The 13,457-nt window shown below is 39.7% G+C and overlaps 1 protein-coding gene across 3 annotated transcripts in view; it reads left to right on the top strand.

Moving 5' to 3' along the window:
• prkcg (protein kinase C, gamma) overlaps window positions 1-5,125 on the top strand; it is a 41,370-nt gene extending 36,245 nt beyond the window's left edge. For all 3 annotated transcript variants that reach the window (XM_021322897.2, XM_012875206.3, XM_036135008.1), the window contains 4 exons: window positions 557-637; window positions 740-847; window positions 3,770-3,910; window positions 4,549-5,125. In XM_021322897.2, the coding sequence (XP_021178572.1) occupies window positions 557-637; window positions 740-847; window positions 3,770-3,910; window positions 4,549-4,710 (492 nt within the window). In that variant the 3' untranslated portion in view covers window positions 4,711-5,125. The remainder of the gene's footprint in view (window positions 1-556; window positions 638-739; window positions 848-3,769; window positions 3,911-4,548) is intronic.
• The last annotated feature ends 8,332 nt before the right edge of the window (window positions 5,126-13,457 follow it).

Genomic DNA, 13,457 nt, shown 5'->3' with positions numbered 1-13,457 from the left:
AAAATGTTTAAAATATGCGTGTGAAAAGAATTGTGAAGAAGGACGTTTGGATATGTGTTTGGTAGATGTAGAAGAGCAAGAGAGAGATAGAGAGAGAGAGAGACGGACAGAGGGAGGACCTGACTGTTCTGCTTGTCTTTGATATGGTAAACCTTGCTGTGGAACCACTACTTATTGACTCTCTTATGTAAACACCTATTGATTCTCTTGGATCTGCCATTTTGGAATAGATACAATATAATTCCCCGGGGGGCTGGGAATTGTTCACTCGTGCCTCTCCTCCCTGTGCGCACTCGTACACACACTCACGGGGCAAAATGCATAATCAGGCAAGCACAGACACATAAACCCAAAGTCGTGTCTCATTCATCTCCTTCCTTTCCACAAAGCTTTTTTCTTTTTCCTTCGCTGATTTTTGCCTGTCAGAGTCTGAAAGCTCTCCTCAGGCTATTCCTATTGTGACAATTTGGTTTGTCTTCACTTCATGTTTCCTTTTTTGTTTGCCTATCTCCACCCTGCTGCTCTTCTAATTCATCTCCTCTCCTGCTTTTTTCAGATTGTGGCTTATCAGCCCTATAATAAAGCTGTGGACTGGTGGTCTTATGGAGTACTGCTGTATGAAATGCTGGCAGGACAGGTAACCCTCAGAATAATAATGCAGTAATATAAAAGCCTGTGGTGCTTTGTAATGACTTTAAAGATAGAACCAACACTATGTGGTTAAACTCTCTCCTTTAAGCCACCGTTTGATGGCATTGATGAGGAGGAGCTGTTTCAGTCCATCATGGAGCAGAGTGTCTCCTACCCCAAATGTCTGTCTCGGGAAGCTGTTGCTGTCTGCAAAGGAGTGAGTTAATTTCTCTTCTCATTTCACTTTCAGCCTTCAGACATTTAAGGCAAGATTTGTATCAGGAAAATGTAATAAAAGTGAATTAAAATAGTAATATTAATCCTGCACACGTTTTTGGAAGTTAGCTTTTTTGTTTATATTAGAGGCAGTCGGGCTGCTCTCTATGAAATTGTATGCAGGGGCCAGAAGCTTTTATCTTCAACGAGCAATGAGAGTATGAGCAGCAGAAACGGCGAGCCTCGACTAAAATTAACAAAACTCAACTGGCTGTGAATACAAATCACTCTAATTACAAGGCCTGGCAGAAATCTGCGGCACTGTTTATTCCACTTTAACTTTTTTTCCATTTTGCTACATTAAAACTAGAACTTTAAATATGTTATATTAGATTTTTTTGTTGTTGTGAAAAACCAACATAAAGTACTGTATAATTGGGAATTGAAAGAAACATTACAATACCTTTTATGAGTAAAATCTGAACAGTACAGTGTTTGTTTGTATTAGTTAGAGCCCCCTGAGTCATTACTTTTAGAACCACCAATTACTCCAGTTACAGCGCAAGTCTTTTGGGGTATGTCTTTACCAGCTTTACATATCGAGAGACTGAAATCTTTGGAGAAAATCTCTGAACATTGGTTTGCAAATCTTGCATTAGATTCTAGATTGGATTTAGCTGTGGACTGTGACTGGGCATAATCAGATTATCAGTTCATAATCTTGGTTTTCATCCTCGTTTGGGCTGGTTGACGTTCATTAAATATGTCAGATTCTGACACCTGATCAATCCAAAATAAGTCTAAAAGATCTTCCCGTTGCAGACACAAAATAAAACACAGTCAGTGATGTTCACGCAGAAAAAGGAACCATTTCATACCTGAAATAGTTGGGTTACAATTGACCAGAACAGCAAGGGTATGGAAATGGGGCCAAATGACGAGCCTCCACAGCTGACCAGAAACAGGAAGGAGAAGCAACCAAAATAAACACCATCAGAACAACTATAGTGGAAATCAGCTACTCTAAAAGATATTAGTGTTCATGACTCAGTTGACCCAATGGCCCATTACACTCCCTATACTGATGACGTGTTCATAAGGGGTAAATCTATCTGGATTATAAGAGTAAGGCTGTTTTTGTTCCATCAATGTTTTGTTCCCCTCAGACAACCTTAGATTTCTCTTTACTGTGTTTGGATTATTTCTTATCGATATTGTAAGACTCTAGCTCTCTTCTGGTTCTAACAGTGGATCGCCACCATCAGTGGCTGTCATTGAGATCTGTGTCTCTCAGGATATCCTGTAGTTTATCGCTGAGATCCGACTCAGCTGCTACCACCTCCTCAAAGTAGCTCAGAGGACGGATATTGATACTGGGTGAGTGTGTAGACTCGCTGAGTGCTGACAGTGTGGGGTACTTCTGCAGAAACTGGTTGTGATCTTCTGTGTCTGAGAGCTGCTCCAGCTCAGCGTCTCACCTCTTAAGTTCAGTGATCTTCTGCTGCGGCTTCTCCTGAAGCTGTTTAACTCGACTCGCTCCAGTTTCCTGCTGGGATCTGATCTGCTGCTTCACATCGGAGCTTCTTTTCTGGATGAGGCGGATTAGCACAGTGAAGACATTCTCTTCACTGCTTTATCAGGAGAGACATTGATGGCTTCCTTCCCCTGATGAAACAGTTTCACTTCTCCCCCTTGGTCTTGGATTCTCTGCTAAGCTTGTTGTTGACTCACGTTGACCTCCTTCTGCTTCTCCATCCTTTCTGCTGCAACTTGGACTGTATCACAGCTTTTTTTTACTTTACTAAGAGATTCACAGTGAAGTTGGAGGTGATTCTCACAGTAGGTGATATTCACAAACAGAACAAGCAAGACTTGACAGCTTTCATTTTTTCCTGGTGCAGATGTCGCAGTCTACACCTCGAGGTTCAGCATGGTAGGATTTAGCTTGGAGTTTAGTCTTCTTCAGATCCTCCACTAAGACTTCTGACTTGGTATTATTTCTTCTGGACAGGTCTCGATACAAATCTTTTCCTGCGCCAAAGGCTGGTCTGGATTCCTCCCTAACCTTCTGCATCCCAGTGGGATTTAATGCAATGAATACAATGATGTGTCTCCAGGGAATAGTCCCTGGATCTTCAATAGATCCAAACGTTGAACAAGAATATTTTTCTCCATCCTGCTGAATTACCTTATTTGCCATTTCACCCTTCGTTTCACTGTCTTGCCAGGGAAACTGGGTTGAGCTCTGTTCTAAATATCATGTGAATATCACGCATCAGTGACTGAGGCATGTCAGCTGTTTGGTCCCGCCGTTCATGTGTAAATCTGAAGGGAGGGGCCAAAGAAGTGTGTTGACAAAGTGCAGCATTTGCAGGAGCTATTAGACCTTTGATTCCTGGAAGCGCTCTGAGGTGTGTGTGTGTGTTTAAGCTTCTTTCACACCAGACTGATTTTGGTTTTCCTATTTTGTCAGCTAAGACAAACAGAAGCATCAAACATTGTCTGGTCAGACTAATAAAAAGACGGAATAAAATATTCCTTCTCTTGCATAATTTAGCTTATTAACTTAATTCAAGCAACAAAAAGGATAGCCCAAGGCATCATAACGAGAAAAGAACAATTTTAAACAAAACAAAACAAAAAAAACATAAACAATGAAAAATCATAATCAAAAGTAAAAAACTAAAATGAAATAAGTTACGATCAAAGAGATGCAATTGCACATTCTGTTCCATTTTTGTGTGAATGCACAGTGCCTTGCAAAAAAAAATCTCATTTATTATAGAGTTGTAAACTGTGAGATGTTAAAACCACAAACTTGTGGTTTACTGGGATTTAAATAATAAAGCTGGAGATCTCCAAACATGTGGTAAGATCGAGGAAGGTTTGCAACGTTCTGACACAATTCTCTTGGTTACCTCAGCTCCTCACGAAGCACCCTGCCAAGCGTCTGGGTGGAGGAGAGGAAGCTGAAAGGGAGATCAAGGAGCATCCATTCTTCCGTTGGATAGACTGGGACCGCCTGGAGAGACTGGAGATACAGCCGCCGTTCATACCCAGAACCGTGAGTTTAAATTTTTATTTGCTTGCGTGTTTATTTGGTCGCCTTTCATTTCCTCTTCGACACCACCTTTTTTCTAAATTCTCCTTCTTTCTGTACATCATTCCTCGCTCTGTTTCCTCACTCTCTGGCTCTCCTCCCTGTCGCTCCAACTCGTCAACTCGTTCTGTCTCTCATCACCTCAGCGGGTTCCCGGTTCCCGGCTCTGGGCACTCACTCACAGAAAGTTCACACATAACAGACAAGACCTCTGAACCCAAGGCTGCTTTTTACTCCTCCATATGCAAATGCATGTCATCATTAGCTCGCCGCGTGCTAGTCCGCCACCCCATCGGCCAATGGTGAAGCATGGCAGGAGGAAGCTGACTGTGCTCAGGGGTTAGAGGTCAGGCCCATTAGCCAAATGAGATTCATTTCATCCAGCAGAAGGGCTGTCATGAGGGGTTAAGGAGGTGGAGAAGATATGTGGCCGGCTTTCATCCTAAGACAGCAAGAAATGAAGGGTGTGGGTGGGCAGGAGAGAGATGTTGGCAGGTTTCAATATTTTTTAAAGGAAGTCGGGGCTTTCCAGAGTGATTAGCCGTGACATTTTTGTGTGGCTGGAGTGATTTATGTCGTGTTTACCTGCCTTTCCTCACCAGGGCGGGAGAAAAGGCGAAAACTTTGACAAGTTCTTCACAGCGGCCCCATCCGTCCTCACTCCATCGGATCCAGATGTGCTCGCAGCCATCAACCAGGAGGACTTTCAGGGATTCTCCTTCCTCAACCCAGACTTTGCTCCCTCGCCTCTCACAGCTATTTGAAAACTGCCCCCTCCGGGTTGTCCCTGTTATTTATCAGATAGTAGTTTTCTAGCGGAGAGAGAAAACATGAGAAATAGCAAACAATTATTTCACCTCTTGTAACCAAATTCTGACGTTTACATTAAAATGCCAAGACCCTTTGATAATCCCTCATGTTCTATTGCTGCATGTGTATCGAACAAGGCAGTATTATGGTTTGCCACACTAGAGTTTTTTTCTTTTTTTATATAAGATCTATCTTAACTTGCTGTAAGATTATTGTAGTGTCAGACAAATAAATGAATCTCTTTGCATGCATAATTTTTATAGAGCTAGAAGGAAGATAAAAGTCCTCAGTTGTCTGAATAGGCAGTTTACCAGTGGCATCTTTATTCTCACAGCTACACAGACAATATAATGTGCAAAAAAAAAAAAATGAACGTATTTTCGTCATAAGCCATAAATTATGTTTTTTCAAGGTCTATTCAGTTCAAATGTGTTCTCATCATAGATAGCCTCTACAGTGCCCTAAATGTGCATTTTTACATCTAAATCTAAATGACTCATGGACTGACTAACCAATCTGAACAGCTAGATATATTTCTTTGTCACTTTTTTATTACATTATCATGTGAAAAGACTCATTCAGGCTCCTCTGGCCTGCCTCAACCTCTCAGTTTAATGTCATAAGAGTGACCTCAGCTGATTCATGAAGGCACATAAATGAAGCAGCGGGCATAATGTGACGGTGACTGCATGTCACTGCTCTAAGACTGCTGGAGTTTGAGATGCATTACTTTATATCACACATATCATCTACTCTAACACAACCCGTTGCACAAGTATTCATACCCCATAATCCTTTTTTTTATTGACACGTTTATTCATCACAACAACAAACTTTATTCAATTTAATTAGGATTTAATGTGAGACACCAACACAAAGTAGTGAATAGTTGTGAATTGGAAGGAAAAGAATACATGGTTTACTTAAAAGAGTTTATGTATATGTATTAACCCTTCTCATTTCAATAGCAGAACATCATTTTGCTGAAATTACAACTTTTTGGGGTATGTCTCTACCAGCTTTGCACATTTAGAGTCTGACATTTTAGGCCATTCATCTTTCCATATCAGCTCAAGTTCAATTGTGCTGGATGTGAAGGTAAACTGTCACAGTTTGCCATAGATCTGGACTTTGACTGGGCCAGTCCAAATAATTAATGTGCTTTGACCTAAACCAATGTAGCTCCGGTTGTACATTTAGGGACATCGTCACTCTCCTGTATTTCACTTCATAAGTCTTCCCATCAAGTCTGATCACTGGCTGCTGAAGAATAGCCTCCCAACAGCAGGATGCTGTCACCACCATGTTTCACTGTGGGGATGATGTGTTCAGATTTAGGAGTAGTGTTAATCTGCAAACACAAGGAGGTCAACAAGTGAATGTTTTGTGTCATCTAACCAGAGTTATTCATGTAATGCTCCAACTCAGCTCGAGGCTAAGTTTAAACAAGACTTGCTATTTTTCTTTCAGTAAAGTATTGCTTCTTGCCACTCCTCCATAAAGGCCATGTTTGCGGAGTGCACCAGAAATAACCCAGGCGTTATCTTTGCTACACGTTAAGTTAGACTGTGGGTCTTTTGGTTGGTTTTCTAAATTATTTTTTCCTTGCCTGGCCGGTGGGTTTATGTTCCTGATGTGTTTCCTGGGTCTCCATGATGCTGCTCATTCACTAAAGTTCTCAAAGAAGCGTCATAGGCCTTCATAGAACAGCTGAATGTATAATAAGATTAAACTAAACACAGGTGGACTGTGTTTCTTAATTAGATGGCCTCTGAGCATAGTTTTCTGTACTGGATTTCATTAAGGAGTGCCAGAATGAGGAGGGGGAAGTAAAAACTCATTCCCACTTTTTGATTTCTATGTATTTAAAACAATTCTTAGAATCATGTCTTTTTTTTTCTCTTCTACTTTACAACTATGCTGTACTTTGTGCTGGTCAATCACAGAAAATTTAACAAGGATTTTGTATGTAATGGGACAACTTGTGAAAAAGTTTCCTTCTTTTCCAAGGAACTTTAAATTGAACGTTTTGTTTCACTGCAGTTTAAGAAAAAATAATCCTCCGTGGTGTATTTTTCATACAAGCTTGTTCGCCTGTTACAGTATAGAAGCGTGTGTTTTCATATGTGTACACCAGAAAGCTTTTTTACTGTGTAATGACATACAGCACACAGTATTGATTGGGAGTAATTGAAGGCTGGCTCAATGGGACAATCCAATACTGTCCAAAAAATAATACAAGCAGTGTGCTAATTTTAACCTGCCTGATCAGGGCAGGTGGCTGCAACATCCCCAATACAATCCCACAAATTGGATTTTATGTCTTTGATAAAACTTATGGGTTGATGATCACTTTCTGTCACGACAGGGTTTCAATACAATAGAGACAAGATATGTAATAATCAGCGATCTATTATGGTTAGTTTACCTAGTTGTCGGTTGTGTTAACTTTTTTTGTTTTCATGTGCTGGAAAAATAACTTCAAAATAAACCAACTGAGAAAGTCACACTGACATGTCTCATTCTGTTGTCGTGTGAAGTTGCAGAGAAATGCCTCCCGCTTTGTGTTCTCCGCACGCCTCTCTGTCACTCCTTCACTTTCACACATACTTACACTCCAAACAGAACAAAACACAGCAAAAAAAAAAAAAAAGGGCAATCTCCAGCATGTTGACTTTCTCTGTCACACACACATGCTGGGAGAGAAGATGCTGACCGCTCTGTTTGCTGTGGGACCGGAGTTGTCAAAGCAGCAAAACTGCCCCCTCCCCTGCATCGCACTTTCACTCCCTTCTCCTCTGAGGCAGCCTTTCACTTTCTCCTCCTCCTCCTCCCCCGCAGCTGCTCCGCCCACTCCCCTGTCTCTTCAGCCCCTCCAGCACCAAGCAGAGACTAATATCCCTGTAGAGATCCGAAGTTATAACAAGTTGACCTTCACATTAAAATCTCATCAACTTCCAATCTCCCTCTGTACCTCCCCCTCTTCTCTGCACGTCCTTCACGGCTCTTTCAGACTTTTTCTCACAGTTTTGGACAGCTAATGTGTTACTGCACATTTTGAAACTACGCTCTTTTAACTATACAATCAGAAATGATTGATGAAAGTATCTTTTTGATATGTCCCGTTGTCGACTGTTGATATAGGTTTTTTTTTCCTACCTTATAATCAATAATTTTCTGTAACACATGCTGCTGTCAGATTTTTAGACAAATGTTACCGTCAAATAGACACTTAAGAACCAGATCCTGAAGGTCAGGGATTACAACAAAACCATAAAATCTACTTGAACTAACATTTTTCTGTCCTTTCCTTCATGCCGGCCCATTTTTCAATGACTTTCTGATGGAAATATGTCATTTCTCAAACAGGTCTCTCTTCCATAGAGAGCGAGGCTAGTGCACTCAACCTCTCCTGGGTCATGGTGTTTCTGAGAAAAAAAAATTCTACTCTTTACAAGTTTGAGAATCATATCATGGGTGTGGTGATGAAAATATTTAAAAGAATGACAGTTTCTGAAAAGACCTTTTCTAGGTTATTTTCCATGAATGGCTATAGAATGTACACAGCACCACAGCAGGCTCTGAACTCTCCTTTGCTGTGGATGAGACCAAGTTATGTCTTCAGTGCTTGTCTTCAGGAAATGACCTGGGATGTTCCTCAGATGTGTTCCCCTGCAACAAGGTGGCACAGACAAGACGGTCTGTGACGTAAAGATCCAAACGTGTGAAGCGATCCCCGGTGTGTCCCAGAGTGGTGTTGTAGACCTACAAAGATAATAAAAATGTATATAGAGAAATAATATTTAACTAATTTAATTCTGTTGAGACACCTTTACTCTGTTGCAGCTGGAAATTGGAAATAAATATCCTGCTATTTTGGCGAGTGCAATTGTAAAAGGATTTGAAATGTTTTTGATGCATTTCATGGTTGTTAAAATAGTGACTAGGTGATAGGCTGGACCATCAACATAACAATTATATAGTTTTATTTAATGAACATTACAACCTCCATAGAAAAATGGACAATGACAGATTTCTTCAACATTAACCCTCCTCTTTTGCAGCCCTTACTCTGAACATGGACCCAGATGCCTCCTTGCTGGGAAAGTCTCACAGTTTTGCTCACCCCTGGAATAGAGATAATTTCTGTGAAGGATGAAGAGAGGTCACAATAAAAATCAAAAAGGCAATGTGATGATCAGGTTACCAACAGGAAAGCTTATCACCTGGTGTTTGGTACGTCCTGTTTGACCTGCTGGATGTGGACTGAGTCTATGTTCTTCTTCTTCTGGAGCTTGGCATAGAGGAGGTCCAAATGTAGCAAGATCTAGTTAAAAACTTTAAGTTCTGATTATATGGCAGCGTGGCCAGAGAGAAGTTTAAGGTCTCTGACCTCCACTGCTGTCAGTAAAAAAACTCAGTGCCAACACTTTAAACAAGCAAGCAGGGAAAGTAATAAAAGCATTTCTAACGTCACATCCAGCTGACCATCTGTGTTTGGCACACCACAGGCGTCCAGCATTGCTCACTTGCCAGCTACTGGATTGTTTAGTCTGGTGGGTTCAGTCCAAATTCCTCAGTCCATTATTTTTACATCGGCAAAAAACCTTGTGAAAATATTAATTTGTGAATAAATGCCCAAACTTTCATTTGCTGTTGTCATTGTCTTTATTGCTGTTATCTGACTCTCCCTCATGTGTGAGTGGCATTCTAAGATGCCAAGGGTGTGACTTTGATTGACAGGTATGATGAATTAATCTGATTGGATAAAGAATGACGCAAAAAGCGCTGATAGCCATGGGCGCAGAGAGCTGCATCCTGAGGAGAATCTTTAAGTAACCAATTATGACCAGTATGAAGTCACATTGAAGCCAAAAGTTTAAACACACACACACACACTTTCTCCCATGGCTGGTGTCATATGTGCATTTAGACATATAAATGCTGAAGAATCTAAAGTCAAACACATTTTATGAGAGAGCAAGAGTAATAATTACGTTTTTATTTTGTAATTTGCCCATACCTGTTTCCTGCAGTTATAACACAACAGCGCCCTAGTGCCCCCTACCAACAAGCCCCCTCTGTTAAGAACTAAACCAATGTATAGCATTTTCTACTATTTGGAAATAAGCATGAACATTTGAAATACTTTTACTTGTTTTGTATGGCATCATGAAAACAAAACCTATTTTCATAACTACAATGAAAATGAGTTTTTTTTAGCTTGTAAAGGTGCAGAAATGTGTGTATTTACATGTATATACATTTTTTTATATTGTTTTTTTTTTTATGTCCAAGTCCTACAATGCGTCCTTTTATTGTTGGCTCAACAATTATGCACTACTTCATGATTTTTTTATGACATAAAATCACTATAAAATACTGTAAAGTTTATGGTTGTAATAGGAATTAAATGATTTTCATGATTTTCTTTTAGTCTTGTCACTGTTTATTCGAGCTGGGAGGAGTTATCTGACAATTAGCTCACAGTAAGTAAAACTTTGGAGGAAAAAGCATCTTAAGTTGTCTCTCAGCCATCCCTATGATTCCAAACCCTGACCTCTTACTGCAGGGAGACGCACTCATGCCCCATCACTGTCAATCTCAGTCAGATGATACTGTCCCTCTTCTACGGCGCTGCTACCTCCTTTCTTTGCTCCTATCTGTCCTTAATCTCTCCTCATTTTCCTCTTCCTCTCTTAGTCTCTCTCACTCATGCCCTGAGGTCAGAGTGTGCTGTAGACTATTGATATCGTTGCTAAAAATATAGGATTTCTCCACCAGCCGGGTTATAAATAGAATAAAGGGACACGGCTCACAGGGGACAAAGAAGGAGGAGGGGGACAGAAGAAGTGAAGGATGTTGGTCCTATTGAGTCAAGTATTCATCTACATCCACAGTGTGAAGCCAAATAAAAGTGATCCTTACAAGATGGCTATTGAAAAATCTGCATTCAGATCGTAACCTTTGTTTGCTGCTTGTATTTCTTGATTAAATGTTTAAGGTGTTTGAATCCAACTCACAAGTCTGGTTTTTGCATTTATTTCCAATCTTTTGTCTTTCATAAAGGCATCTCTCCAAAGTTAAGTTGTAGATATTAATGTGTACATTAATTAGACATAATTATATAATAATAATATTTCTAGCTCTGTTATACAGTTTTATGTATATGAACTCCAACAATTTTGACAAATAGCGTAATAAATAAGAGCGCTAAGTCCTGCTTATTCAGTGAATGAGACTCTTATACAAAGGTTTGACCAACAGAGACAGTGAAGCGGAATATTTCAGAACAGCAAAAGGTCAAAGGAACTAAAACTAAACATCTATTATGAATGACATTATGACCACTGACAGTTGAACTGAATAACACTGCGTATTTCCTCATCACAGCCCCCGTTAGTGGGGACGCTTCATTATGAACAGGAACATTTTATCCTCAAAGTTGCTGTGTAAGCAGCAGGAAACATGAGTGAGTTTGACAGGGGCCAAAATCTGATGGATATACGACTGGGTCAGGGCTTCCAAACGGCATGTCTTGTGGGTTGTTCCCAGTCTGCAGTGGTTATGAGACAGACAGAGTCATGGGGGGTCAAGGCTTATTAAAAGAGAGGTGGCCTGTGTGGTCTTATCCAGTAGATTACCAAATAGCAACTGTAGTTTAAAAAGCTACAGAAGTCAGTGCTGCCTGTGGTTATATGAGGCCAGAATAGACAATCCTTCACAGCTTGCTATATCAGTGGCTGCATAGCCGAAGGGTCTTCAAGCCCAGTGCTTGAGAGCCAATGTCCTGTAGCTTTTAGATGCATCCCTGCTCCGACACAGCAGACTCAAATGGTTGAATGATCTCTTCAGCATGCCATCAAGTTTGGCAAAGGCCTGGTAAAGAAAGATTCGTCTGATTCAGGTTTTTGGGAGCAGGTATGCATCTAAGAGCTATAGGACAGTAGCTCTCCAGGACTGGAGTTGGAGAACCTTGGCATAGGCACAGATCATTAAGAGTGCCCGTGCCAGTCATAATATTATGCCCGATCATTGTATATACTGACAATGAAATACAAAATTAAGAAATAGGCTTAGAAAGATGCAGTCTTCTGCTGCGTGCTAAACTTTTAAATAACGCCACAAGAACCTTTGGGTTGTTTCTTTGAACTAAGGGTTGGATTTATGCTGCAGGGAGAGATGTTTGGTAGTTTTAACCAAACATTGTGACTCAGCTCGTTGAGTTAAGAAGACACTAGATTTAGCCTCATCATTCTTCACAGGCTGCCATTTAAATTACCTGATCAGACTTTACTGGACAACGGGATGAAATAAAAAATGGCAATGTGCTAAAATTATGCTTTATAATAACATTAATGTGATTGAGTTGTGTTGGCTTTTGGTCACAATGGCAAATGAGTTCATTCAACAAAGATCATTCTGTCCTTTTAAATTAAGAGCAAACTGGTGCTAATTGCGTTCATTAATTACATTTTGACCACAGAATGGGTGACAAATTTTTAATTTTTAAAAGCTATGTTTTATACAGAGCTATATATATATATATATATATATATATATATATATATATATATATATATATATATATATATATATATACATATGTGTGTGTGTGTGTGTGTGTGTGTGTGTGTGGGGCTGTCCCAATTCAACTGTTTGTCAGAAAATATCTTGACAGAAATTATGACCTTCTCGTCATTTTCTTATCTATTTATTTGTTTATTTTTTAGGTATTTTTAATGTGTCCATTTATTTTTGCTGGTGCAGTTGCTAATGCTGTTTTCAAGCAGCAAGAAAGTCCTGGGTTTGAATACTGCAGTCTTTACAGAAAAGTCAACAGAAGAAAATACTCCAGTGCAAATTCTTTAAAACAAAGTTGAGCTTTGAATATTTACAGACTGTCTCAGGAAACCCTATGCTGTGTGGAAACAGGTTGCTAAATATATTTTGAGAAAACATTGTGGATCTAAGGCTGCATAGTGGCACAGTTGTTAGCACTGGTATAACACAATAAAAATGTTTTAGGTTGAAATACGTTTCTGCGTTTGTTTGTTTGTTTGTTTGTTTGTTTGTTTGTTTGTTTGTGTGAATGCATGTTCTCCCTGTGCATCCATGGGTTCTCTCAGGGTGCTCTAGCTTTAACCAACAAACAAATACTGTATATAAGTGTTAGAGTAATTGGGCATTCTAAACTACCCTAGTAGGTGTATGTGTGCATGTAACGTTGTTTGTCCAAGATGATGTAAAACTTTTTATGGTGTTTGCAGTTTTTCACTCGCTAACTGTTGAATATAGCCACCAGCTCCCCACTAGGATTAAGCAAAAGTTGAGTGGATGTTGAATCTCAGGAAATCACTTCAGCAGTGAAGCACAAGCTGCAGATGTCAACAGAATGAGGGACATCATTCTGGCTCAGGAATGATCCAAGCTCTCTCTCTCTCTCTCTCTCTCTCTCTCTCTCTCTCTCTCTCTCTCTCTCTCTCTCTCTCTCTCTCTCTCTCTCTCTCTCTCTCGCAATACATATCTATCTATCTATCTATATATATATATATATATATATATATATATATTTCTCTCTGTTTCTCTCTCTCTCTCTCTCTCTCTCTATATATATATATATATATATATATATATATATATATATATATATATATGTATATACATACACACACACACACACACATAAAGCATCAAAAAT

This window comes from Fundulus heteroclitus, chromosome 3 (genome assembly GCF_011125445.2).
Source record: "Fundulus heteroclitus isolate FHET01 chromosome 3, MU-UCD_Fhet_4.1, whole genome shotgun sequence".
Taxonomy (NCBI): domain Eukaryota; kingdom Metazoa; phylum Chordata; class Actinopteri; order Cyprinodontiformes; family Fundulidae; genus Fundulus; species Fundulus heteroclitus.
The sequence above is the reverse complement of the archived record's forward strand: the minus strand, read 5'-3'. Positions and strand labels throughout refer to the sequence as shown.